The 27158-nt window shown below is 35.8% G+C and overlaps 1 protein-coding gene and 1 non-coding gene across 14 annotated transcripts in view; both read left to right on the top strand.

Moving 5' to 3' along the window:
* The window catches only part of PHF14 (PHD finger protein 14), a 172125-nt gene that overhangs the window by 480 nt on the left and 144487 nt on the right, over positions 1-27158 (top strand). For 10 of the 13 annotated variants that reach the window (XM_026077876.1, XM_026077871.1, XM_026077877.1 and 7 more), the window contains exons 1-6: positions 113-371; positions 7477-7582; positions 10495-11141; positions 11556-11621; positions 14903-15047; positions 25403-25562. In XM_026077876.1, coding sequence (XP_025933661.1) covers positions 327-371; positions 7477-7582; positions 10495-11141; positions 11556-11621; positions 14903-15047; positions 25403-25562 — 1169 coding nt within the window. In that variant the 5' untranslated portion in view covers positions 113-326. Of the gene's footprint in view, positions 1-112; positions 372-7476; positions 7583-10494; positions 11142-11555; positions 11622-14902; positions 15048-25402; positions 25563-27158 lie in introns of those variants that run through there. The other 3 variants (XM_026077875.1, XM_026077879.1, XM_026077873.1) reach the window with 2 other exon arrangements.
* Positions 3990-4095, top strand: LOC112971946. The gene has a single exon (XR_003255512.1). It is a non-coding gene; the product is annotated as a U6 spliceosomal RNA (small nuclear RNA).

The following is a 27158-nucleotide window of genomic DNA, read 5'->3' as shown; positions in this document are numbered from 1 at the left end:
TCGGAGGCGCCTCGGCGCCGGCCCCGTGCGCTGCCCCGCCGCGACCCCCGCCGCCACCTGTGGAGTCGCGGGCGCTCGGCTGCCGGCGCGGTGGCTGCGGTGGCTCCTGGTCCTGCCCGCTGTGCTGAGCGCCGTGGGGGAGGCCACCCCTGCCGCCGCCGCTGCCGCCCTGCTTCACTTTAGTGCGAGTGCCCTACCTACACCGATGCTGAGTGCTCGCTGTATCGTGTACTAATAATACTATACTTTTCTTCCTGCAGTGGACCGCAGTTCGAAGAGGAGACAAGTGAAGCCTTTGGCAGCTTCGCTGCTTGAAGCTTTAGATTATGATAGCTCTGATGACAGTGATTTTAAGGTTGGAGATGCTTCAGGTAAATATGCTTCCTCATCTCCTCAGTTCAGAACTATCTCATTTTTATTTTTATTAAGAAAACTTGTTTTCTCGTTCCTCATTTAATATTATATGGGAGGCAATGTATTAGTAAAGCTTGGAGCCACCTGAAGTGGGTAAATGGAAATTCTTATGCTGGAAATATGAAACAACTGATTAAACAAAACATCCATGTGATACTTCAGGTGTGATTGAAATTTTCTGTACAGAAAATTGATAATTATGCAATAGATACTTTGAAAGTAGACATTTGATCAAACAAGTTTTGGCAGGGATGTTTAAGTATGTTCTGTGCTGTGTGCCTTAGTTAGAAAGAGATTTTTGAAATATTTACTGCTACTAGTATTGAAGTGAGAATGTTCTGAAGTCATGTTGTTTTGAATAACTCTTGATAGTTAATTTATTGTGGACTTAAGAAGTTGGCTAACTTCTCAAGGTTAAATCCACTAAGTGAGTGAAAATCTTAAGCAGAAAGATAATCTATTCGGGCTTTTTATTCTTTTTACAGCAGTCAAACTCAGGGTATCCGCTCAGATAATTGTGCAAAAGGATGTACACATCTCATACTAGAAAAAAGTCCGTGCTTTAAAGTGTTTTTGTTCTGCAGTCTTTTCTAGGCATTCAAATTCCTATAACTGCAGTGAACATCTACAGAAACTTAAAATAAACAAGACACTAAAATGTAATGAATAAATTCAGGTATATTGGAGAGAGAAAAAAGGGGGCAGGACCATGTTTGTAAATAAACTGAACACTAGATGTTCTGTGGCATACGTTCAGGGAAGTAAATGGAGAGATGCAGTTTGTATAAGCTGTCATAATGCTTCTACTACATCTTGTCAAATAAATTTGCTTTGTTATTTCTGTACTGAGGACAAAGGTCAATGTTTTCATGTGAACGTAACCTTTAAAAATATTCTGTCTCCATTTAAAGACGTAAGCTCTTCCATATTAACGAACTTAAAAATGTTTAATGATCATTTCTCCAGTGCAGGTCTAAGATATGCTCTAATTCTCCTTGCTTTTTTTTCCCAAGCTTAGACGTGTTCCCCTTGATTGGTCTGSTAGAAGCAGGCTACAGTGACTTATGAGAGTAAAGCTGATGTCTTCCTTATAGTTGCTAAGGTTTGGGGGGGGGGGGTTACGTTGTTCGTCTTGTTTGGAAGGGATTGACTCTTTCTTTTAAGTAAGGGTGTTGCCTTTTTTAGAGAAAAGTTGCTATAACAGGAAGTAGTTTTTTAGTTCTCAGAGAAAAGTTCCCTATTCTGGAACAGTAGTAAAGGCAGGATTTAAAAGAAAAGAAGGATTGGAAATGGAATATGGGAGATGGACACACAATCCAGAGCAATATATTATTATTATTATTTTTAGATGACAGTCATTAATTAATTAAAAGAATTAGTAAATAAAACTTCCTGACTCAACTATGTCAGAATGCAGGATTCCTTTCTAATTAATATCCTCTTTGACTTTTACACATATGTCCTTCCTAAGAGTATTCCAGTCTTAATTTCRTTTTGAGGAACTTGAATGGGATTTCACTTAAAAAAGCAAAACTGAATTGAAACAATTATATGATAATGAGAGAAACCCAATTTCTACTTTTAAAATGTTTTTCTGATTACTCTTCTGTGTTCATAGCTTTGTTCTGGCATTTCAGAACCTATGTCTGTCACTTGTAGGAAAAATGAATATTCTGTTTAATAAAATCTAAGATTTAGTGAAAACTTTGAAACAACAGTGGAGCTTGACATTTTATGCTTTATCGAAAGGTTTTCTTTAATTTGAAAGGGAAGAGTTGTGAGGATTTGGAGAGGTTGAGGAAAGGAAAGTTTGTGAACATATAACCTTAAATTGAAAGAAAATTAAGAAAAGCCGTTTCTTATGTGTCATATTAGTTGCAGAATATTTGAAATAGAACATCTATGCTAGTTGGAATGAAGCTGGTATAGTATGGCCTTAAACTTGGTTGTACSTAGTCCATTTAGATTTAGACGGAAGAAGTAGTGAAGTAAAGGGACTTCAAAATGAACATACTTACATTAATTGTTTATTTATTTATATATATGTATAATTATTTCAAAATTATATGTGGGTTTATGTATATAAATGTCTGTATTGCATATATACGCATGTACACACCTTACTAGACAAATTCTGGATTGTGAGTGATAGAGAATAGATTCTCCTTTTGCTCATTATGGGATTCAACCTTCAAAGGATAGTGTGTAATTGTTATTACAGTCAGGGTTGTTGGGTTTGGGGTTTTTTTTCTTTTGACCGTGGAGGTCTGTCTGTGTACAGCCTGTTACAAATCATAGCCTGTATTAGTATTTAGTATATGTTTTGGATTTGGAATTTTTTTGCACAGTTTACTTGTGAAGSAAAATAACTAAAAGTGACAGAAGGAAGAAACAATCTTTATATATTGAAAGTGACCATAAATTGACTCATGCACTCAGAAAGGTCCTGTAAGTATGGTAATCCAACAGCTCTGCAATGTATGTTTATTTGATACACAAATGCACAGGAAAGTAGCAATTTTTAAATTAAAAATCAAAGCAAATTTGAAAGTAAAAGATTAAATGACAATTTAAATACTGAATTAAAAGAATTCTGAAGTTGTTTACTCCCTGTTGATTATATTACATCCCTCTCTAGTTTTAGGATGGTAAATGATAAGCAGTAATAGATGATACTGTGAAAGTTTAGCTGGACTGAGTGCTGAACATTTGAACTATTATGCATGTTTGTTGGTCTGTCAGATTTCTGGGAATATGTGTTGCAGTAAGGATGTGAGAAGTTGGCACTAAGTACTTTTAGGAAGGAATATTTTTTTTCTGAATTTTCTGTATCCAGAGTCCTGATGCCTTGCTAGATGTTTTTCATTATTGAAAATATTTCTAACCCTCTAACCTCCACACCCCCCAGAAATCTCTGTGGGAGATATATTATTTACTTATAGTGTACTTAGTTCCTTTTCTTTTGGATTTAGCTCATGCCAGTAGGCAATTATTGCCTTTTCTACTTTAAAGATCTCATTTGTTTCAATGTCTGTTTAGGGGAATTAACTTTAGAACTGTTATGTACTTGTAAATTTTCTGAATGTAACTAGTTTTCAGGCCTATTGCCTTTGCATAGATTATTTTAGTGTTGAATGGAGTAATTTTTTAAGGCTTTTCTGTCACTATTTCTATGTRGTAGAAGGTAGTAGTGCTATATTTCAAAGTGCTATTTATTTCTGTTTGTTACAAACATCTTGAAAAATTTTTTTCTTAATGTCATGTATAATCTTAGTGTGAGATCTGTTTTTTAAAAAAAACACTGTGGCCCTTAGGAGTCAGAGCACGTAAATGTGACTTAAAATGATGGTACTCTGATGTTCTGAACTGAAGTTTTTTAATCATATGATTCACAATAAAGATGAGTTATTTGAAGTTTTGCTTTTGAATTAACTAAAGCATACTTTTTTTTTAATTTAATGAGCACAGCCTGAGAGGTACTGATATAAAAACTCTGAGTGTAGTTGTAGAGTAATTCCCAGTAGGATTCCAAAACAGAGATTTATTTATATTCTTATCTCTAATCAGTGAAGTTAGTCATTTTTGGCAGCTCATATACTAAAATTGAAATGATGCAGAGAAATTTAGTATGGTCCCTGAGCAAGGATTATGTGCGAATTTAAGGACATGAAATCTCAATAGCTGTTTGTTGCTGCATAGCTAGGAATAGTTGAATGTAGTTGAATGCTGCCTTGAAGAACTGGATTCTGCCACTGCTACAAGGAGTGGACTACAAGTCTCCTAAACATAAATTTTTAGAGGTGTTTGGAAATGACTTTTTTGGTGTTGAGCATGGAGCCTGACTTAAATATTATACATTACTATTGCAACTGAGATCAGTAGAAGCTCAGTTTAAAACATGCAAAATTATCGATATAAGTGCATATGTTAGGTATTCTGAAAAAAACAGGTGGCTTGATCTAGAAATAAAAAGTTGCACATATCTTTATCTTTCTGTAATTCGTTTCATTTCAGTGAAATGGAGAATCCACTGTTGCTTTCTGTGCAGAATATTGTGATACAAAGTAAAGTTTGTGAAGCACCAAAATATCATACCATAGTAATGGCACTACTGAAATATTGATGAAGAAACTAATAGTTTTGTTTTTGAGGAAGAACTTAAATCATATGCAACAGAAAAAGTGTAGAATGATTCAATAGACAGTAAAGGTAAGAGAAAATATTCCATAACTAATCATTGTTTAAAACATTTACTTAGTCTTAATTCTTACAGTCATTTGATTGCTTGACTTTGCAACCCTAATACGTAGTTCTTCTGAGTGGAATTAGCAAGGGTCTTTTCCCTCTCCAAGGAAATGAGAAATGCAGACATTATGCTCTGTTGGGTTATCTTCATCTGTGTTAGCGAGACCTTTATCTGTTTGGATGCCGCTCCACTTAGAGTGGCGCATTGGAGCGGCTGACTGGTGACTTCAGCCTGTATTGTCTTTGGAAACAATGAGCCTTCTGTTCTTCCCTGTATTCATTGACAGCAGAGGAATACTGTAGCAGAAGTCTAGGACTTCATCGCAGTGTGCGGGCAGGGTGGATTTTGTGATGGAACCACATTATTTTTACTTTTCTACCTACTGTGACTCTTTATGCTTCTTCTTACCAGTCTGTTCCTTACAGAACCCTGGCTTGTTGGTTCAGTGTCATTCTACTTTGTCAATCAGTCTTGGGACAACAGGATTTTCATGGCCTCCTACTTTACTGCTTTCTCTCCTATCTCTCCGTTTGTGTGTCTGTCCATCTCTTGTGCATTTTCTGCTGCTGGAGAAGGTTCTTCTGAGCTTTATTAGCTCCATTAGCTCTATGGAGTGGTCCTCCACAAGCTGGTTGCTTCTGAAAGTCTAGACATGCTCAGTGAGGATGAGGTCTTTCAAGTCTTTCTTGAGCATATGCTCATTACAGTGGCTCAGAGACTCAAACTTGGTCAAATTTGAGTGAATTTTAATGCTCAAAGTATGTCCCAGACACATGCTCGATCCTTTCCCGGGTGTCAGCTCCCTTTTGCATGACATGAAACTTCAAGGTATTTCTGTGAAAAAATGTGTTCTAGTTCAATATTAAATAATTCATATTTTTCTCTAGTTTTGCTTTCAAGAAGGGTAGGGTTATTTGGATTGGAATTCAGCTGTATGGATTATTTAGGACTGCAGCTTTGCTAAAGGAAATTATAGCATGTAATGTTTCATCCCAAATGAATGAAGTTCGATAACATTATAAACAGTTGAAAACAGTGTCTGAAGCTGGGAAATGTCAAACAAATTTAGGAGGTAGTGCTACCAATTCCATCTGTATTGCAGCRCTGTAAATTAAGGCAATTCCTAGTGACTCCAGTCAAGCTTGGCACCTTACTGTGTTGAGCACTTTTCAGACTTTAATAGACATCTACTGAAATGCTGTGTGATATAATTACTGCTAGTGCAGAAGTGAGAGTACTGCCTCAGAGAATACTAAACAATTTTTATTTATGTTCTTCTGAGTCTTCCATCCTTTTTTCAATTAAACTAAATACCTATTATAATTGGAAACAAGTGTGATTTATGGGCTTGTAATCATAGTTTCATTTCCTGGTCTGCCCAATTTAAATCTTTAATTAATAGCAAAGCTTAGAGACATTGTTCACAAATATTGTATGGAAAATTATTTTCTCTCTTCAGTGCAGTAATATCTTAATCTATTCTGGTTTTGTGCTATATGTTCTTAACTAAGTTGTTCCTTTGGACAGTGCCAATTTTTTATTTGCCAATATTACCAATATTAAATTGCCAGTAGCCTGCCAGTGTTAAATACTTAGGTAATCATACCATCATATCCTGCAAATTAGGATAGAAAACCCATGTCATAAATGTAACTGATTGCTAGATTCTTTTGTTTGAAGTTACAGTCAAAAGTGAAATATTAAGCCGTTTCCATTCTTGCTTTCAGTATAGCTGTGGATTAATTGATTTTAGCTTATCTTTTGCTAACATAATGGAGCTCTCTGGCTTCAGTCTAGTAGACAAATGCAAGTAGGAATTTACCAGTCCTAGAACACTGCCTTTGGCAAGTTGGAAGTGTATATTTTTTCATATGTAGGCTTCTCTGCCTTTTTTTATATCCACTTACCAAAATTGGAGCTTTCTGGTTAATTTAAATCTCGAAGTTTTAAAAGTTATTTGCTATTTTTAGATCAGAAGTGTAGGAAGTACAGCTTCTTTTACCCATGCTCTGTATAGCACACGTGTAAAGGAGTTTCTGTGAGCTCTGGAGCCATTCTCGTAAAGAAGTTTCATGGTGTGGGCTGCTGTCACCAAAGCACTTCATGCAGCCCTTTCCACTTTCCCTGTTTTTTGGTGKTTTTTTTAGGATTCAGGAGATGTGGGTGAGGGGCTGTATGTGGTATTCTAGCAGAGATGTCAGGGTAATTTCACATGTAAAAGATTTGTGTCCTCCTTGCGTTTGGGAAACAGATGGGGAGGGACTTCTGAACAGTGTGATGGTAACTGGACTGCTATCACCTCCAAAAGAATTAACCTAGCCTGTAGCTTATTTGCTTAACCAGACAGGATTCAAATACTGCAAAAAAAGAACTTTCCCAAACGGTGCCAGACACTTCTGTTCTGCTACCTGCTGTTGGTTGGGCTTTGTTTCTGTAATTGAGTCTGCGGTGTTAGCCTTTTAATTAGCTTATCTTTCAAACTTCGATTAAAAACGAGCAATAAAAGTGCTTGATAAGCTGTATCCTGGAGGTAAGAATCAGCCTGTGGGTGGCTGTGTACTTCAGCAGTGTAGCGCTTACTCTCCATATACGTGTTTTTTTGAGAACACGGAGATTCATGGGGTGCTGAGTTGAAAGTTGCTTTTAAAATGGTCCTTGGAAAAGCTTACTTAATGGTAGTTTTTTTTTACTGTGGTGGTGATTTCAGTGATGTAATAACTTTGCACTGCAGTCTTGCGCATAGCATATATTTGAAAACAGCTTATGTGGAGATTAATAGTCRATTTCTGTTTATCTTAATCACGTTTTTTCTTCAGTTGCTGCTGGAGCATAATGTTTGGTCTCGGAGAATTCCTCACAGAACTACCCTCTTTGGAGCTGGCTGCCATCTGCTGTTGTGCTCAGTAGAACTGAAGCTGCAAGGTGCACTGCGATAAATGATGCCTTTCTCACAACTGTTCTCTCTGATACTTGTTCTCAGTGGAACTCTATATTCTTAAATACGTGACAGTGTACCTGGCCCCATCCTTCCCTGAGAGTAGCTTGACTTCTTCTCCTGTAGGGAGAAATGGGATATGGTTGCCAGTTTGAAAGAGCCATTCTTTAGGAATTTCTTTGGTGGAGAAAATTGTATGCTACAGCCTTTTCCTAACTGAAAGTGCATCTGACAGAAGAACAGCTGCCAAAATAGCTGTTATCATTACATAGCTCTTTCTAGAAAAGTACCCATCACAGTGGATGTATTCAGAGAGAAGAGGGATATCCCTTAGTGCAGGTATCTCTGGTGTGCACATGCATACAAAGAAATCTGAGCAGAAAGAAAGATAGAAAACATAATGTGCAGGGAAAAGGCAAAGGCAATTTGAAGGAGAACAGTGAATGAAGTTCAGGTTTATTCTCTGATTTATATTGTTTGCATGGCATAAAGCGGCTGGAGAGTATTCTCAGTGCCGCAATATATTGATTTACAGAATCACTGCTGGTAACCTAGAATGCTGTTTGAGATGAAACTATCCCCAGACCGAGATCCAAGAAAAGCTGAAGTGAAAGTTTAAATTTACAAGAAAGCTAAGTGTATTTAGACATGGAACAGCACAATTACAGCATCCAAAAAACTTAAATTGTTGTCATGGCATTGTAATGGAGGTGTAAAACAAAAGAAAATATAATAAGGCAACTTAAAAATCCAGTTAATTTTAGCATAGGAAACAATATGCTACCTTATTCATACTGAGATGTGTAGTGCACACTGGCATTATAGGGCAGATTTAACACTGTTTGGGTGTTTAATAGTGTGGATACTAACCTTAATAGATTTCACTTAAAATTAATTAAAAATTTCAGAGGTACAGAACCTGGGATAGGTGCAATGTTACTATATATATTTTATTTCAATTTTTAGGTGTATATATTCAAAATCATTACTGCATTTAATATTCTCAGTACTTAATTACATAAGAAGCTATGAAATAGGATATAAAATACATTTTGCTATTAAACATACATTTGACATCTATAATATGCATGACTAGTACAGGAGTCTTAACTTTAAGAGATCCTTGTAAAGTATTTGTGAGAGCTGGCAAATAGGTATCCAAAGAAAGCTATTGTAACATAAAAATCACTTGTTAGATTGCATATTAGTTAATACTTCTTTTTATTTCTTAAATATTCCTGAAGAGTATACTTTTATTTCAAAACTTCAGTTAATTATGCTTGTACTGCCATTGCTACTAGTAAGGCTGGGAGGTGTAGGAGAGTCAGTGAATTACTCTTTGAGCAGAAGACTGCACTATAACTTTTGTAACAGCATTCTCATTTTCTTTCCTGGTTCCCTAAAGGGTAGAACATTTGCACAGATCTTTTACTTTTTATAAGCTTGCGAAGGGTCTGTCATTCACCTGATAATAATAAGGGACAGTAGTGTTGCAGTCAGTAGTAGTAGTAGTAGCAGCACTTTTTTTTTTTTTTTTTAAGTTTCCTGTTGATAATTATATAATCTCTTCATCAGATACTTTCTGCTTCCACACACAAGTATACACATAAAGAACAAAATCGACCAGTATGTCCAGGTAACAACTGAATTACTGGTTAGTCATTGACAGTTTCTGTGGAGCTAAAATAAATGGCGCGTGTGAAATGCGCAGCATGTTCTTTTGCTGCCATGGAAAGCACACTGGCCCTGCTGTTGGTTTGTTTGGCTTTACACAGAGATGGATATGCACAGAAATTCTCTCTTGGTAAGGTAATATTGAGCGTTATTTGTTTTGGCTGGTAAGTAAAATGATTAAGGATTTCTTAATTTTAAAGTATTAACGTGTTTCTTCTCTGTTTGCATTTAACAACACGTGGATGTGCATTGAGAAGTTGTCGATGGCTCTGAACAACTTGAAAATTGTAGCTGTTGCCTCACTGATCCCTGCACTGGATAAAGCAGCTTTGTACTTTTTCTTCTTAGTTTTTTAAAATTTCTTTCTTCATTAAAACTAATACTGTAAATGAAAAGTGGTGGGAGAATATAAGTTGAGAGACATTTAAGGTGGAAGACTTTATAAATTCTACACAGTTCACTTCTTCAGTAACTTTTACATGTACTTTTTAATACAGGCACCTTATTTGAATTATTTTTACATAGGAATCCACTCTTCTTCCTTATCTATTGCACAGATGGACTTTGTTAATTGATGGAAATAATGACTGCACACAGAATAATACCGTCTGGGTGGTATAAGGTTAGAATTTATGCATAGTTTACAGCTTCAGCATTGAATGAGGCGTAGTTCTTGTGGGATTAATAAGTGCAATAACATTGGAAATTAAAAAAACAAAAAAAACAAGCCTATACCAGAACTGAGGGTATATGATTAGTCCACATTATTGTTAGTACTTGCCATGTAAACTCTTCATTTTGTAATTTTTAGTGTCTCATATTGGATAGCTCTTTTATTTTCAATATTTTGACTATTTAGAAAATACCTCCAAAAATTTAGAACAGGAATGCTCATTCTCTAAGATGTGACTTCACATGGAAATTTTATCTATTCTGTACTACTGCCTATTGTTAATATGAGCTGCAGTTCAAAGGAACATTTAACATTCATTTAATAAATTCTGCCATTTTTTTTTTGCCATCTTAAAATGCGCTCATGTTTAACAGATTCTCAACATACCACTCAAAATGGCAGTATTTGGACATCAACTGAAAAAATAGGTGAAGTGCCTTATGAGGGAGGAACATGCATCATTCTTTTGTTTAGCAACTTTCTTCAACAGAGTTTATTTTTTGGGGGTACATTTGTGTTGGAACTTTTTTTAAATTTTCATATGCTCAACAGATTCTGAAGGAAGTGGTCACGGGAGTGAAGATGCTTCAAAGGACAGTGGTGAAGGTTCCTGTACTGAATCAGAAGAAAATATCTTGGAGGAGGAACCAGCAGAAGAAAAAGTAGAAGAGCAACAGCCAAAAAGTTCTACTGAAGAAGAGTTGCCAACATCAGACAAGGAGGTAATTAAAACTGAAAAGAAAGATCAGGAAGAAGAAGAAGAAGAAAAGCCAAGAAAGAAGAAAGAAAAAGCAGCTGAACCTGATGCTGTGGCTGATGAGCAAACAAATGAACCAAAAAAATGGAATTTGCGCAGGAACCGACCTTTGCTGGATTTTGTATCAATGGAAGAATTAAATGATATGGATGACTATGACAGTGAAGATGATAATGACTGGCGACCTACTGCTGAGAAAAAAAAAGGAAAAAATGCACTACGAAAAGAGGGAAGTGATGGAGATAATGAGGATGATGAAGATGATGGGAGTGGAAGTGATGAGGATGACAATGATGAGGAAGGTAATGAAGAAGATAATAGCAGCACAGCCAGTGATGGAGGATCCAAGAAGAAGAGGAGTAAAGTTCTTAACAGGAATAATGCAGATGATGAAGAACTGACAAATGATAGCCTGGCTCTTTCACAAAGCAAGAGTAATGAGGTAGTGCAACCAACTTTCTATAATATGTCTGTTGAGAAATGGAAACTACTCTCCAGTGCTATTCTGTTAATTTGAAAAGCTAAACTGATTGACTGGAATTCTGTTTACAGGATTTTGAGGAATAAACAAAGCAGCAAATTGTGCTAAATAGGCACTGCATGTTAAATAAACTTGCTTGGACCATTTGGCCAAACTAATGCCACTAAAGTCAATAGAGAGACTTTGCTTGGCTTTAGTGGGGTTTGGATTAGTTCTAATGCAAATAGGAGGTCCACTATGCAAATTAACATGCGTCAGTGAGAGGTTTAGGTGTGTTTTAGCCTAAATGTTGCTTATCCGTAAYGATACAAGAGTTAGGGGTGTCTGTGACATGTTCATAAAATTGCTGAAATGATAGGTTATTCTTTATCCTAGGCCTTGTTTGCAACTAACTCAAAGACTGACACTAAGTTCACTGGTGGAAGGATTCTAAATAAAAAGGTATTGCATTCTGGATTAGGATCAACTAGGATAGTCATGATAATTTGTGTTGTTTTTGCTTATAATGCACACAAACACAGTAACTTCTTACAGTACTAAGAAGCATTTGTGGGCTATTATTATTACATTAAATAACTTCTAATTGCAGAATGTGAAAATGATATGTTAAGTGCCTAATAATGTAAATTTTTTTTCATGAACAATTACTGTTGCCTTAAAGGTTTTTCCTGTGGAAAAATTAAGATACTAGCTTGTCAGGATGGTTGACTTCATGTATCATAGTTGCAAAATTTTGAACAAGGTAAAAATAATTGCTGTAAAATCTATCCTGAATTTTCAGGAAATAATTGCAACGTTAACAGAAGATTTAGGTTTCAATAAATGTTACTGGAATGATACTATTTAAAGTTCTCCTGTTTCCATTTCATCTTTATTTTGATGTGTAAAGTAGCAGGGAACTGAACAGAGTATTTGGAAGAATCAAAGGTCTGTGTATACTTCATTGCATATTTTATAAATATATATATATAATGATTGCAAATATATGCAGTGCGGCTTTAATTACTAATGATTGTGATTGAGAAAAAAATGCATAATTCTGGGTGTTTTTTACTTTCATGTAGGCATCTACTGTTCTTAAATTAGTATGGCTGTTGATGTTTGCAATTGTGGATTATTATGTATTTTAAGTACCACTTTGGTGGGGACCAAGTAAATGCTTTAACTTCATTTGTCGTTTGCAGTCGACAGAAGCTAAATGTTGCTGTGTTGTCGCGCAGCTGAAGTGGCAGTAGCTTGTAGAATGGCTTTCACCTTCAGGGCCGCTTTGGAAGGGAGAAAATCTTACTTCCTCCTCCTGGTCTGGCTTCTGCCTCTCTCTTGTTATCTGGCTCTGAAATGCTCGTGTCTTTCCTGGTACCTTTCTGGCTTAGGAGCTGAAAGCTCTCCTTGGATATTGATGATCTGAACTTCAGATCGTTGGTCTCAGGCAGGTTTTTTCCTGAGTTGTTTCCCATCTCAGGAATGGAGGTGCCAGCCTTGATTCTTACGGATATATTCTTGAGTATATACCTAATTTCCACTGACTTGTAAAATTAAGCCTGTTTCAGCAGCCCAGTTAATGTGTAATTACTGCATAAAAGAATATTCAGGTAATTAACTCTGCAAATGTAGTTGTGTCCTTAGCATGTATTCTTCCAATCCTTTATTTCTTCACTTCTTTCTTTTTTTGGTCTGTTTTTGTTTTGGCATCCTTCATTTTACAAAAATATTTTAAGGTCTGCATTTACTATATTTTAACTGTATTGTAATGTGCTGTGCACTTTTCTAACATTAAGCACGAACAGACAAACTTACACTTTATTTTTTAGTGTCAAGCACCATTAGTAGATAAATGGTGCTTTTCAGTTTTTAGAATTGCTAGCATTTTTTATTTTTTTTTATTTTTGATTTTTCCATTCAAGTTATAAGTATGTAGGCATACAGGTTGCAATACTCGCTTTCTTCATTAACACCACAGAAATGGGCATTACATAGTGATTCAGGTGGAAATCCATCCTCTTACTCAGATCGAGYACCAGAGGAGTTCAGGTGTTGGCAGCCGCTCTTGTCTCTATGTAAACGTTCCTGTGTGTCAGACCAGCAGGGTCAACTTTTGGGGTAGGGCTTCCCAGGTGCTTACATGGAGTGAGTGGGGGGAGCAGCATATACAATCCAGATCACTCCAGGTCTTGTGTAGAAAATTAAGTTATTCTGCTGCTCCGTGTCTGACCTATAGGTCTTAAGTTGGCTGTCTTTGCATTAGGTAAACTGTAATGGTCATGGATCTTAATGTTAGATCAAAATGTGGTGCCCTTCCATCAGTGCTTGATTCTTCTCTTTTACTGAAGTTTGCTTATATTCTCGACACATAAACAGCTAATGTCATTTAGTGTTCATTTTACAGTGCAGTTTTGTTCATTTAAAGTAACAGGTTTTATACCTTTTCTTCTAGTTATAAGACCTTGGGTTTGTATTATCAGTAGAGATAGCAAATTTGTTCTAAACTTTCCTTTTCTGTAGAGTTGTTTGAATTGTGAGATGTCTGACAAGCCCGTGGCATTGTGCAGCTAATCTGCCAATGTTAGAGAATGTCTACTAATGTTTTTCTGTCTGTCATGAGTGGTAAGCTAAGGGTGTATATTTTGAGTAATAACAGGCTGCAGTATTTCTGGAGAAGTGTGCAAGTTGCTTGCTTACCACAAAGTACTTTGCAGCCTTGTCCTAAGAGGAGGATGTTGAAGAAATGCTCATTAACCCTGAATCTTGTCCTTTTCACAATCAGTGAAGCAAGCATGACCTTATAAATGGTTGTATAAGCTTTCATTTCTAGCTCCTTTTTTTTACAGTTCATATTTTCTTAATTTATTTAGATGGGAGATTCAGAAGCCTTTCCTAACTGCTAGAAGCACATCTCTGAGCTTTTTTAGGGCAAAAATGTTACGGTAATAAGTCACCTTTTCTACTGTGATGTAAAGTAGGTGACATCAACTTTAGATGGGAGAGATATTTTTTGTCTTTATCTTGATTTAAAATCGAACAAAGAAAATGTAAAACAAAACAAGCAAAAACTTTGGCCCGATAAACCTACAGTACGAAAAGGCTTCATTAACAATTAATTGGAAGTTTGTGTGGTGACTTTCTGTATGGGACTAAGAGGATATTATAAGTGATCATCTGTAGAGACTGGAGAGCTTTCAGACTTAGAATTTAAGATCTTCAGGAACAAATACCTACTTCTGTTAGCATTCATGATAATTTTTATCTGCTTAGGGTATGCAGGCACAGTATTGGTGCTGTATTCTAAGTCATAAATGCGGGGGGTGGAATGGGAAAAAAATGTTTTGAAAGAGAAGCTTTTTTAAATGATTTCCTGGGGGAGGGGGTTCCTTTTTATACACATTGTACACATTGATGATTTAAGTCAAATGTATGATGTTGTCCAAGGAAGTAAGGCCCTTTGCTGGCTTTTGGAACTTAACAGATCTATAGCTGTATGGAGATCAGATTGTATCTGTCTTTTCTCCCTGCTTTTATGCTTGTAGGTAAAGTGCTTGGATGTTTTCACAGTAAAAAAACCAAAATATATGTATATGAAGCTTTTTTGTGTGTGTGTGTGTGAAAATAATTCTCCATCTTTGTTTTTTCCTTCAAAATTGAGCAAATATCTAATCTTTTTTGTTTGTTTTAAATAAAATTGAGGCTCCTAGCATAATTCACGTGTCTTTATTTTTCAATGTTAGGACTCATTGATCCTTGAGAAGTCTCAAAATTGGAGTTCCCAGAAAATGGACCATATTCTGATTTGTTGTGTTTGTCTTGGAGATAACAGTGAAGATGCTGATGAAATAATCCAGTGTGACAACTGTGGAATAACAGTGCATGAAGGTAATACAATCCATATATTCACTGTGAAAGGAAAACATATGCTTTGACTGTGTTAAAATTGTATTTTGCTTTCTTGAACAAATGAATGAAGCCTTTAAACTCTGGCCTTTTTTTTTTTTTTAATACTGCATGGATCCTTCTAGCAGTGAAACATCCATCTTCTGCTGTAAGCAAAGCAAATATAAGCAAGTGTGGACAGGTCTACAGATATTTATAGAATGAGTCCCAGGCTGCAAATACTAGAACTACAGATTGTATTGTCAGGGTTTTGGGATATCATATTAAATATATTTTTATCTTACCTGTTTCAAAACGCAAATTTGATTGCATAGCTAGGGTTTAAGATTCTGACAAGAGGAAGTCTTTATTAAAAAAAAAATTTTTTTTTGAATGTGTATTTTTGCTACTGCAAAAAGTCAGGAGACAGGATATGGAGGAGAAAAACGAATTAGCTGTGGCTGTTAGTTATATGTAAAAACAGCTAGTCTTGAACTTTCTCATAGTTTTCATTGACAATTTGAAAGGGGGAAATTGTAACCAAAATACTCAAATTGTTAGTTTGCTAACTACTGGAAATCTACCCTGTGTAATATTATAAATGTAGGAGGTCTTTTTATTATGCAAAGGGGGAGAAGGAAACCGGAGGAATGATTGTAAAGGTAAGCAGAGCTTTAAGTAACTAGCATAATGTGCTTGTTTGCTTTGTGGATTTCAACATAAAATTACAAAGCTCAAAATTCTTGTTTTTCTGTGAATACAATTTTGTGTTTTGTATATGCTGGCTCATCAATCAAGTTAAAAAAAAATCTGAAAAGAGGAGAAAAAGTATGATCCTCGTTTTGCAGTGAAGTTTTCACACTTTTTGAAGGAATACTTCCTGAATAATTCTGAGAYGAGCATACGGAATTTTAACAGCCTTACAGGAGAGGGGAGGCTGCTTTGTTTGTTTCTTTCTCTTGAGGATGGAAAATAGATCCTAACACACAGGGATGTATATGTTCTTGTACTTAGACTTACAAAAAAAACAAAACAAACCGGTATATTCTTGACTAATTAGGTTTCCTTTGTTTAGCCTTTTGCTATCCTGTACCACCTTAGTTCTTCACTTTGTTTATAAGGTTTCCCAGGAAAATGAGATAGACTATTTAAATCATTGAAATTAAAAGAAGGCAGACTTTCATCCCTAAAAAGCATTAAAGGCATTTATTTAATTCTTGCCCTGTCAAAAAATTTTATGGAGTTGTTCAGCAGAATAGACATTTGTTTTTTCAGGTAGGAAATGGAATCTGCTTTTCTTAATCCCCTACTGCACTTCTGTTTTCTGATACTAGGTTGAAAATGGTTTCAAAACAGTATCTTTCATGCTTTGAGCTGTAATGCAGTTCTTTACTTAACACCAGTTAGAAAACTGAGGGTTGAATATAGTCCTCTGGAACTGAGGGTGGAATTCAACTTCAGGTTCAGATGCTTAATGTTAAGTGTCAACATCTACACTTGAAGTCTGAACTCCTAGTGCAGTCCTTTCGAGAGCTAATCAAAACAGTCAGTGGAGCTTAGGGAGCTATTCAGCTGACCAGGTGCCTAATTTATGGTGAGATGAATCACTCACTAGGTGCCATTGGCAGTGGTTAGGTCTTTTTTATTGTAAAGAGGAGTTAGACACCTAAATTTAACTATCTTGGTATGCTAGCTGAATTCCTTCCTCAGTGTCCGAGAAGAATTTATTGGGGAGTGTAATGTGCAGGATGTATTCGATGTTAGATGCAGGAAGTTACTAAAAACTAGTTTTATGGAAACTCGGTAGATTTCTCTAGCACAGTCTAGTGTTAGCTCATGAGAAAAGGAAGATTGAGTGAAAATGTATTTTGCTGATTGTTATGGAAATAAATATTTCATACTCTCCCAAGTTTTATATACAGTAAATGTTTATAACCCCTAAAATCTCAGAGCTCCCTAAAAATCCTTCTCTAACATATCTTTAATGATTACACAGTTAGGCATGGTGGGTTTATGTTCAAGTGCAGAATGAAAGTGTGTTAGAAAAATGATTCTCTTTTGCTTTTTTAGGATAAAACTGGCAAATTTGTTGTTTATTCCAGAGAAGTGCTTTTAAAAAAAATCCAAAAAGGTTCACTTCTTCATTTTGTTTAGTTTACTAAACTTTTGTCTCTTCAAAGTTAAGATGATAGTTGCTTTTCTGTAGCAGGATGATAGTTCTGTAGTTCAAAAGTCACTTGAATTTTACTAGTTCAAAATCTGTCTAAAAGTAATTGTCATCATTCTTATTTTTAAACTGTTCTTAGTCCCATTGGTATAAAAAGCATAGTGTGTATACACCTTTTTTTGTTATTGCAACAAAAATAGATTAATAGAGATTAAGTTGCTAGTTTGTTTTGGTAAGTTCTACAGACCATACAAGCTAAGTAACTAAGGATTTCATTGGTTAATTTGTCACATTTATGATTAAAAGTTTAGTGTCTATGATTTATGTTAGTAATGATACATAATGAGCAGCATATCTAAAGCATTTGTGAAGTCCTGTTTGACTAGGTGAAGTGTTAGGAAAATAAAATAAGCTGAGTAGGTAAAAGTGATTGCTGACTGTGATAAAAACGTAAGTTTCCTCTGCAACAAGCTGAACTTCAAATCTATGGTAAGTGCCCTGGATTTAAGAGTTTACTTGGTGTTTTATCTGTACATTTCAGTGATTAAAATAACCAAACATATATATGAGTTTATAAATACATTAAAATTAGTTAGAAATGAACAATTCATTCACTGTATTTTCTTCAGTACTTTGATATTTTGTGATAGGTAAGAGCAGATATCATTTTAATGTGAAACTTTTTTCAGTGTGAGTTTAAATAATTGCTTGAAGCAAATCTAAGTTTTATTTAAGAGTTTGTGTCCTTTGAAGCTTTAGTTTGATTCTGTGATTTTATATTTTTATCTTTTTTCTAAAAAAAGAAAAAAGATGTTCATAGTGCTGGGGAAAATTCTTTCTTATTAAATTTGTAACAGTACAGTTATTTTTCAGAGTGCTTACTTCTGTGTGGAGATAATTCTCATTTATTTTTATAAAAATCTTCTTTAGGCACTAATCTGTCATTCTGGATAAACATTTCTACGGTAAGATCTTGTAATAGCAGGGCACTCCTAACTGTGGTGTCAGTTTTTCTGACATATTGATTGCAATTTGTCTGAAGAAAATGCCTGGCACATATCATAGCGTGTGATATAACTGTAGGTAGTATGCTTGCCAGCTATTCCTATTGGTTTAGTTGCTTTGAATTAAATTAGAAAAGTTCTACATTTTTCCAGCTGTTCCTTCTCCAAACCCCTGTATTTGTTTCTTTCTTTGCTGTGATCTTTATGGCAGGGAATAAAACTCCCATGCTAAAAACAGGAGTGTAGTCTCCGGATGCTTTACAGTGTAGTAGAACATTAGTATTTGCATTTTAATTTTGCAGCTTACTCTGGTCTGCTGCTATCTAGTGTACAAATTCATTTTGTGAATTCATATATTTTACTACTCTCCATTATATTAAACAAAAACGTTCTGAATTTATGATGCGTGAATTGATTAATGTCTTTATTCTAAACTTTTGGCCTAATTAAAGATTGATTGAATATATCTTATTTTAAATGCTGTCATCTCACAGCGTTTCTTTTTACAAATCTGCAGTTTACTGTTCATGTTTTCATGATCTTTATAATAAGATTGTATTTCAGAATATATGTAGATATGATTAGCATATGCAGATGTTATGTTATGTTTGACTTTTTCCAGGGAGAGGGAGGAACAGACACAGCTAAGGCAAGAATGAGATCTCTCTTCTCATTTCCCTCAGCGGTATAAATTTCAGAACAGTTGCTTTAATGATAGCATTTTTAAGTGTTTGCAATCTATTTTTAATGACGATTGCATAAAAAAATAAGCTGTTGATAGAGTACAATGGCTTTAAAATCAGGGAATAGAAAGTTAGTTTTCTGTGTAAAATTGCATACATTCAATAGACAGTTGTAATCATAATACGTAGATGCAGTCTGAGGAAGAGTAAATGTTTAACTTCTTGACTTTCATGTGTTTAAATTCATGTTCTAACATTAGACTGATACAGTTTAATCATTTAATCATTTAATGTAAGAGGTGAGGATATGGCATTCAAGGATATGGCAGACATGGAGTTGTGATTTAGTTATCTAAGAATACACAAACATAAGGATTTCATGAACACTGTAATTGAAAAGAGGCTTTCAGGGATATTCTGAAGATCCAAAATTCAGAACTTGGTGAACATTAAGGAAAGACAGCATGCATTTTAAGCAAAGTGTTTAAAAGATGTTTTTTCGTCAACATAATTTTAAATCAGAGCGGTAAGTTGATGACTTGATGCTGAAGACTGACACGCTGATGACTTGATGAGGTGCAGTGACTAATAACTGAAATGTAACGTCAGCTATGAGATGTGTACCTCTTGTCCTTTCCTCTGTTATGGTCCTCTTGATCCTTAGGTAATCGGCTCATCTGAACAACCGGGGTGTTTTGAGAAAGAATCTGGAAGATTGCCTCCTGATGTTGCTTGGGAGATGCACTTGTCGGGAGCTATTACATTGCTTTCTGTTCCAAAACCCTCAATTCCCAACAATTCATACAGGAAAGTCTGACAGAACAACTTTGTCTTGCTCATCAGGTTAATTGTTTAATACCAGGATGGAATGACTTTATCAAGCAGCAGCTTCATGTCTGCATGTCTGTGCATTTTAAAGAGTCATAAAAGTAATGCTTTTTAAATCTTTGTTAATAAAACATTGGAAAAGAAGGTAGACAGTAGTAAGTTGAACCTGTGTTCTCCTCAACTCAGCTTTAAGGATCCTAAAATTAAGTATTTAAAGAGAGAATTGTCTGCTATAGATAAGAGAATATTACTTTGGTAAAGTATGGAAGTGCAGCTGTTTTTAAAAACTCTSTACTCTTGGTCTCTATATCGTAAGTTTTCAGACAGATTTAGACAAAAGAGCATTTAGGTTTTTTATGAAATGCCTTTTGTCCTGTAGGTTTGGTTTTAATACACTAAAATTCAATTACAGTGGCTTTGGGACTCGGCTTTTCATTTGGTTAAGTATTATCAAGTCAAATTTGAACTAATGCTATTGGGCCCCATGACTTGAGTAGAAATTATTTATGGTGTGTTATCTAATTACCTATTAAGAACTCCTGTGTATAAAGTTGAGTTTAAATATTGTGTGCTTCACTGTTTTATATACATTAGTGCCAACTTCTCCTGGAAAATACAAACTCCCCAGCCATGTTACGAAGGGTTCAGAATTATTCTGGAATATATTCAAACTGATTTATGCTAGTACTCCATCAAAAATAATTCAAAAGGTATGTTCTGTGAAACATCGCTCACAGACATTTTCTCCTTGTGCCTAAAGATTATAATCTGATGTATATACTTACAAAAAGCTACTACTGAACGGAGCCTTTTTGTTGCTTACGTGGCTTCATAGCAAAGAAGAGATTATAGGTACAGAATCATAAGCCCTGTGGAATAGTCTTGTTTTATATCTTTGCCTTTGTAGCTTTATTTGCCAGCACGTACAAGTCAATGGCTGGATTCTTGTGAGTTGGTTTTTCTCTGCTTCCACTCTGTTGTGAACAAGATTCTTTTCGTGTGTTTATCAGCAGTGATTAACGATAATCCAGTGTATTTTCTCCAGCTAGTGACCAACCTATTTACTGATTGTAACAGTATGGTGTGCAGCTTTTGCTAAATGACGGGGAAAAGAGTAGACACTTCCTTGGGTCTGTTACAGATGTTAAATTTTTTAAAGTTGTCATTAAGACTTCTGCATACATTAGGAAAATATATTTCTCTCTATATATATATAAATATATATWTATATWTTTTTTATTGTGTATGTATATAAGTTATATATATTCTATATATTATAAATGCTGACAAGTTTGTTTTTATAGTGCATGACAGAATGACCTAGAATGGTACTGTTACAGAAACAATGCTTGATACCAACCCACACGATGATGATGGAAATAATTACTACAGATATGTATCTGTAATTTTCTGGAAAGTAGGTAACATTTATAGGTAAATGATAAGTACAATTAGGCAAGTATTTCAGAATACAGGTGAGACTGGGAAGTTACCATTCTAAATTTAGCAGACTGATGGCAGTTAAGTTAGAAAAACAAATCTAATACCATTTGATTGTTCAAGAAGCATCAGCGTTTGAAATAAACTGATTTCATTTTGCCATATGGATTGATGACAGTATTACTGCTCCAACAGTGTTAGGTAATTTGTAATAACTACATTTAGGAAAATGTTAGTATGTTAAGAATGGTCTGTAGGCATTTTAAAAAGCTTAATTATTCATCAGTTTTAAGAGATTAATGGGCTGTGTGCTTGTACATTAATGTAATTGCTTAAAAGTAGTTCTACTGGCATTTATTCAAAATCATGTTCTTAGAACTTAAACAATGACTTTTTGAAATGCTACTTAAAGTAGTACCACAGTATGAAGAAAATGGAGATAGCTTAATTTAGGAGCTATATCATATTTTATATATATAATGAAGCTGATCGTGAATGCCCTTGTGAGCTTTATTTGTCCTTTGCTAGAATACTCTTCTTATAAAAAGAAACATATTCTGGCTTTTTATTTTAATACTTATTGATGAACCTCATGCTGTAATGGAAGACTATTTTTTAAACAATTCCCACAGTGTTACTGCTTATTTCCTGAATTTAGTTTTAGTCTATTATGCAGAGCTCTGTTTCTGTCACAAGGGGAGTTAGAGCACTATTGCTATTTTATTCCAGTCGTTGGGTAATGAACCAAACTAGCAAATTATGCTGTTATTTAATTGCACAATTCAATAATTTAACTGCTCTGCAAGCAAAAATGTTGACTTGATCATTGTATTTGGAAAACAGCTGAATTTAATCTTTTAGTAAAGCCTGTGCAATGTTTAAATCTTGTCATTGAAATCATATTTCCTCCTGCTGAACAACAGGTAAATGTGACGCATAACAAATGCAGTTTTATAGTGATAAGCCTGAATATTTTTCCCTTTTCCTTTACAGTAGTAATTATCCTACTCTTGTTCTTGTGTAAAATTTAAGTAACAGGCTTCTAAATCACTTTAAAAATAGTATTTTCTTAAATTTGTGGTGCTTAAGCATGCCGAGGCATAAATCACAGAGAGTACATTGAATATACCAAAGAAGAAATGAGAAGCCGAGTGATTGAGTTTATTTGTAACTTCAGCTAAAAATGAGAATGATGATGAAGTATATTATTATTTTTAAGGAAAGCAGTGTCCAGAAACTACCAACAACAACTACACAATGCAAACTATACGTTGGACTCCCAGTTTTGAAATTATAGCAGCTCTTTTCAGCTCAGTCCTACAACCACTGAAGCATGTAAATAGTTTTCTTCATCTGTGTATTCTCTATTAGCTAAGTTGCATGCTGAATGCAACTCAAGGTCCTTGTAAAGTTAACTGTCTCTGGGAAAATGGAATGGATGGACTGGGTACTGCCAGCATGATCAACTTTTACAAAAATAACAGACGTTCATTTTCAGGGTGGGGAGAAGGAGAAAGATAGGAAAATCCAAGAGGAACCTGTAAATGCTCCCCTATCTACAGTCTGACCCATGGTAAACATAGATTTTTTTTTTTTTTGCTTGGTGCTAGTATTTATGAAACCATGTTGTAATTTGGATCAGAACGTTGATTCAACTGAAGGCAGACTTGTTGCATGGGACGATAAGTAGCTCCACATGAGCACTAGAGCTGCCACTCTGGAGGAGAGAAGAGTGGAGTATGGTATATAGGATCTTATTGGACAATAAATATCCACGTGACTTTTTATGGGCCAATATTTTATTGGGATTTTTAAATTTTTTTTTAAGCTGTTACATTTAACTTGAAATATATTTTTTAATTGGAAAAAATGCTTTTGGTTCTATCTGTGCTTGAGTTTCAGTCTTTGTGGGCTGTTTTAAATCATGTATTCTTACACAACTGATAGTTTGGAAGAGCCAACAGTCAAGGAAGGAAGTAGTGGGTGGGTTTGGTAGCTAAAGGGCCTGGGGTGATGTAAATGGGAGAGACCTCTTAATCAACAGAACAGGGAATTGCCCCAAGCCTATACATAAGGAAGTGCTTACAGGACCATATTGAGGGGAAAGCTCTCATGCCCCTTCTAGGAAGTCAGCATGCCAGGGTGCATCTGAAGTGCCTTTATACTAATGCACACAGCATGGGGAACAAACAGGAGGATTCAGAAGTCTGTGTGCAGTTACAGGGCTAGGATCTATCTCATTGGGATTGTAGAGGCTGGTGGGGTAGCTCACGTGACTGGAATGCTGTGATGGATACATACAGGCCCTTTAGGAAGGACAGGCCAGTAAGGGGAGGGGGACAAGTTGCCCTTTATGTGGGAGAGCACTTAGAATGCATGGAGCTCTGTCTGGGACATGTGATGAGCCAGCTGAGAGCTTATGGCTCAGGATTAGTGGGCAGACCAACATGGGTGATGTTGCAGTCGGTATCTGCTATAGACTGCCTGATCAGGAAGAAGAAAGAGATGAGGCTTTCTTCATACAGCTGGACAAAGCCTCATGTTCAGAGGCCCTAGTCCTCATGGGGGACTTTAACCATCCTGATATCTGCTGGTTGGACAACACAGCAGGGTACAGGAAGAACTGGTTAGAGATGTGAAAGTCATGGGCAGCCAACAGTATCTTGGGCTGCATTAGGAAGAATGTTGCCAGCAGATGCGAGGGAGGTGATCCTTCCCTATAAAACTCAGCCCTGGTGAGGCCACATCTGGAGTGCTGTGTCCAACTCTGGGCTCCCCAGTACAAGGAAGACATGAAATTACTGGAGTGAGTCCAGTGAAGTGTCACAAAGATGATGGAGGGACTGCAGCATCTCACCTACAAGGAAAGGCTGAGAGAGCTGGGACTGTTTAGCCAGGATAAGAGAAGGCTCGGGGGATATTGTCAATGTGTATAAATATCTGCAAAGAGGACAGGGCCAGACTTCTCAGTGGTGCCCAGTGACAGGAAAAGAGGCAATGGGCACAGACTAAAACACAGGAAATTCCCTCTGAACAGAAGAAAACACTTCTTCACTGTGAGGTTGGTTGAACACAGGAACAGGTTGCTCAGAAGGATTGTGGAGTCTCCATCCTTGGAGATACTGAAAAGCTGTCTGGACACGGTCCTAGATGCTATGCTGTGGGTGACCCTGCTTGAGCAGAGTGCTTGAACCAGAGGATCTCCAGAGGTCCCTTCCAACCCCAACTCTTCTGTGATTAACTCTGCCTTCACTGATGGATTGTATTTAACGCACCCCTCCCCCCTCCCCCCCCCTTGAAAACTTGCTATTTTTGAAAGCTTGTATTGGAATGTAACTAGTATAATGTAACCTAGCCCTCTTACTTATTTTTAGTTTTTCGTTGCCTTCCTTTCATCTTTTAAGATAATCACTTTTTGAGAAAGAGCACCATGCTTTCATTTGTAGGATAAAATACAAATAATGATTGTTTATTTATGCATGCTGGAACTTGGATATAAAATACTGGTATAAATACTGCTTTTGAATTTCTCATGCCCCTTCATTAATTTACAGTTAATTATTTAATTTGGGTTTTCTTTTATTAATTTGTTCTAAATTTGCACTTTATGACCTAGAAAATAGAGGGATTGAGCTATATTTTCCTCTTTACCAATAACTGACAGCCTGAAAAACTAATCTTTACAATAAGTCAGCTCTTGATATGAAGAAGCTATTAAGAAAGCAGAGGTAATTGTGTTATAAGCTAAATCCACAGTTGTTTTTGACTTTTAATTGTATTTATGAATTAGTTTTCATTTACCTTTAGTTAGCAGCATGATTAAGGAAAGCTTTTGTTACAGGTTCAAGATTCTTACCTTTGGTTTGATGATGTGGCAATTTATGATTCTGTCATAGGTTTAAGGACTGATTCGTTGTGGCAGCCCTATTATTTTTCTTACAGCAATAAGGCATAGTTTTAGTTTAGTTTTAGTTCTAGATAGCACTTTAGGCTGTCTTTATATATTTCAAGGAAGACTTTTTTTTTTTTAATCTGTGCTTTGAAAAAATCCTTTGATGTGAATGCCTGTGCTTGTGGACTAAGATGCTGATGTTTTTTGCCAGTGGATGCAAGATTGCATTGAAAAATATTTGCATTTGTGTCTTAAAGTTAGCACTGGCTGAAAAATAGGATATATAATATGCAGTTTGGCAACTGTGTTTCCTTACATTGTTTTTTCATTTTTCCTATATATAGGCTGCTATGGTGTTGATGGAGAGAGTGATTCTATTATGAGCTCAGCTTCAGAAAATTCCACTGAACCTTGGTTCTGTGATGCATGCAAATGTGGTGTCACACCTAGTTGTGAACTGTGTCCGAACCAGGATGGCATCTTCAAGGAGACGGATGCAGGCAGGTAAGATTAAAGAAGTGATAATTTGAATTTGATTTTATCTTCTGTTTAAAAGATAAATAGACTTTGTTTTGTTCCTAACCTGTTCTTATTGTCATAAATTAAATTTTGTTGTTGATAGCCTCTCCCTCTTACCTCAGTTTTTAGTTGGGTGTTTTTGTGCTATCTTGTGCACCTGAGGTTTTCTTTTCCTTTGGGTGCTCTTTATATTCTTCATATCCATTATAATATTAGGAAGATGTTGTTTTAATTTCTATTTGAGCATGGAAATTTATGGACCTATGAGCAAAAGAGCTACCTAAGATCAAAGATCACTACTTCAGGGAATGATAAATCCTGCTCTTCAGTATGAAGATACCACATGTTGTTATATGTATGCAGATGTCCTTTTGGATATGCTCGAAGACCTGTTTGTTTCCCTGAACTACTTGTGTATGTATCTTTTTTAAGAAGACAACATACTGCTAAGGTGATAGGGTCTTGAAAAAGAGACATCTTTTCTCTTTTGTTTGTCGTGGATAGAGTTCATATCTAAATAAAAAGGTTTCCTGTGTACAGGAAACTAATATCCTGTAAACTCCTACTCAGTATTCAGACACCTGGAAGGATAATGGCAAGAAAGACTTCTGTCGCTTAGCCAGTGATTTAAACTACTGACAGCAGAGATTAGGTTTCATAAACCTAGGAAAATGTATGTAGTTGTTTTGGGTTTGTTCTAGCTTGGAGGTTGCAGTGAGAAGATCGGGGTTTGATTCCCTTGAGCCTCATTGCTGAATATGTCCTTGCCAGAACATAGTATCAGCTAATATGGCTGGTCACAGTGATTCGCTGGTAGTGACTGAGCCCAGACAATTTAAGATTTTGTAGATCCTTGGATTTTAACAAGATAGTATCTGCTATCAGMCACTGTAGAATTTGTGTTCTGTTAGTTCAGTTTGATTAGCTGACAGAAAGCTACATTTTATTCCTTGCTAGTATTGTGCTTCTTTCATGGTTAGTTCTGAAGAGTAGTGAAACACTGAGGTGCTCTTCTCTGATTAATAGCGATGCAAAAAAGAATGATGAAATCCCCTCTGCAGCATAGGGGAAAAAAAAATTCCAGATTTGCTGTCATATTGAATTAGAAAAATTATGCAGCCATTGAGAAAATCAACTGTGTGTTCCCATTCAGGGAAGGAATAATAGATTTTACTCCTTCTGTAGTATTCTGCTTGCTGCAAGGTAACATCATCACAACTTTGCCCAGACTCTTCTCAAGTCTGTTCACTTCTAAGTCTGGTGAAAGCGGGAGGACAGCTAAATGAGAGCTAGGAATTGGGTGTCGCTGATGTCAGGTAATAGAAAAGAGCAGCAAAATTAAGTTGAAGTTGTGCTAAAGGCCTTCAGGCAGACTTAGTAGTATCTTATGATGATTCTGAAATATGAAAGGTATCTTCATGATTCATGGGAATATGGTTTCGCTTCTGACTATTTCCAGCCAGAGGTGGAATCTTTAGGATCTCAGATTTCATTTGAGAGTCAGCAGATTCATTCTGGTGTGATGTCTTCCATCCCTGTCAGATTCAAAAAAATAGATTAAGGCATGGACGTTAATAGTGA

This window comes from Apteryx rowi, unplaced genomic scaffold, assembly GCF_003343035.1.
Source record: "Apteryx rowi isolate R43461 unplaced genomic scaffold, aptRow1 scaffold_465, whole genome shotgun sequence".
In the NCBI taxonomy this organism is placed as follows: domain Eukaryota; kingdom Metazoa; phylum Chordata; class Aves; order Apterygiformes; family Apterygidae; genus Apteryx; species Apteryx rowi.
This window is presented reverse-complemented; position numbering and strand designations above follow the sequence as displayed.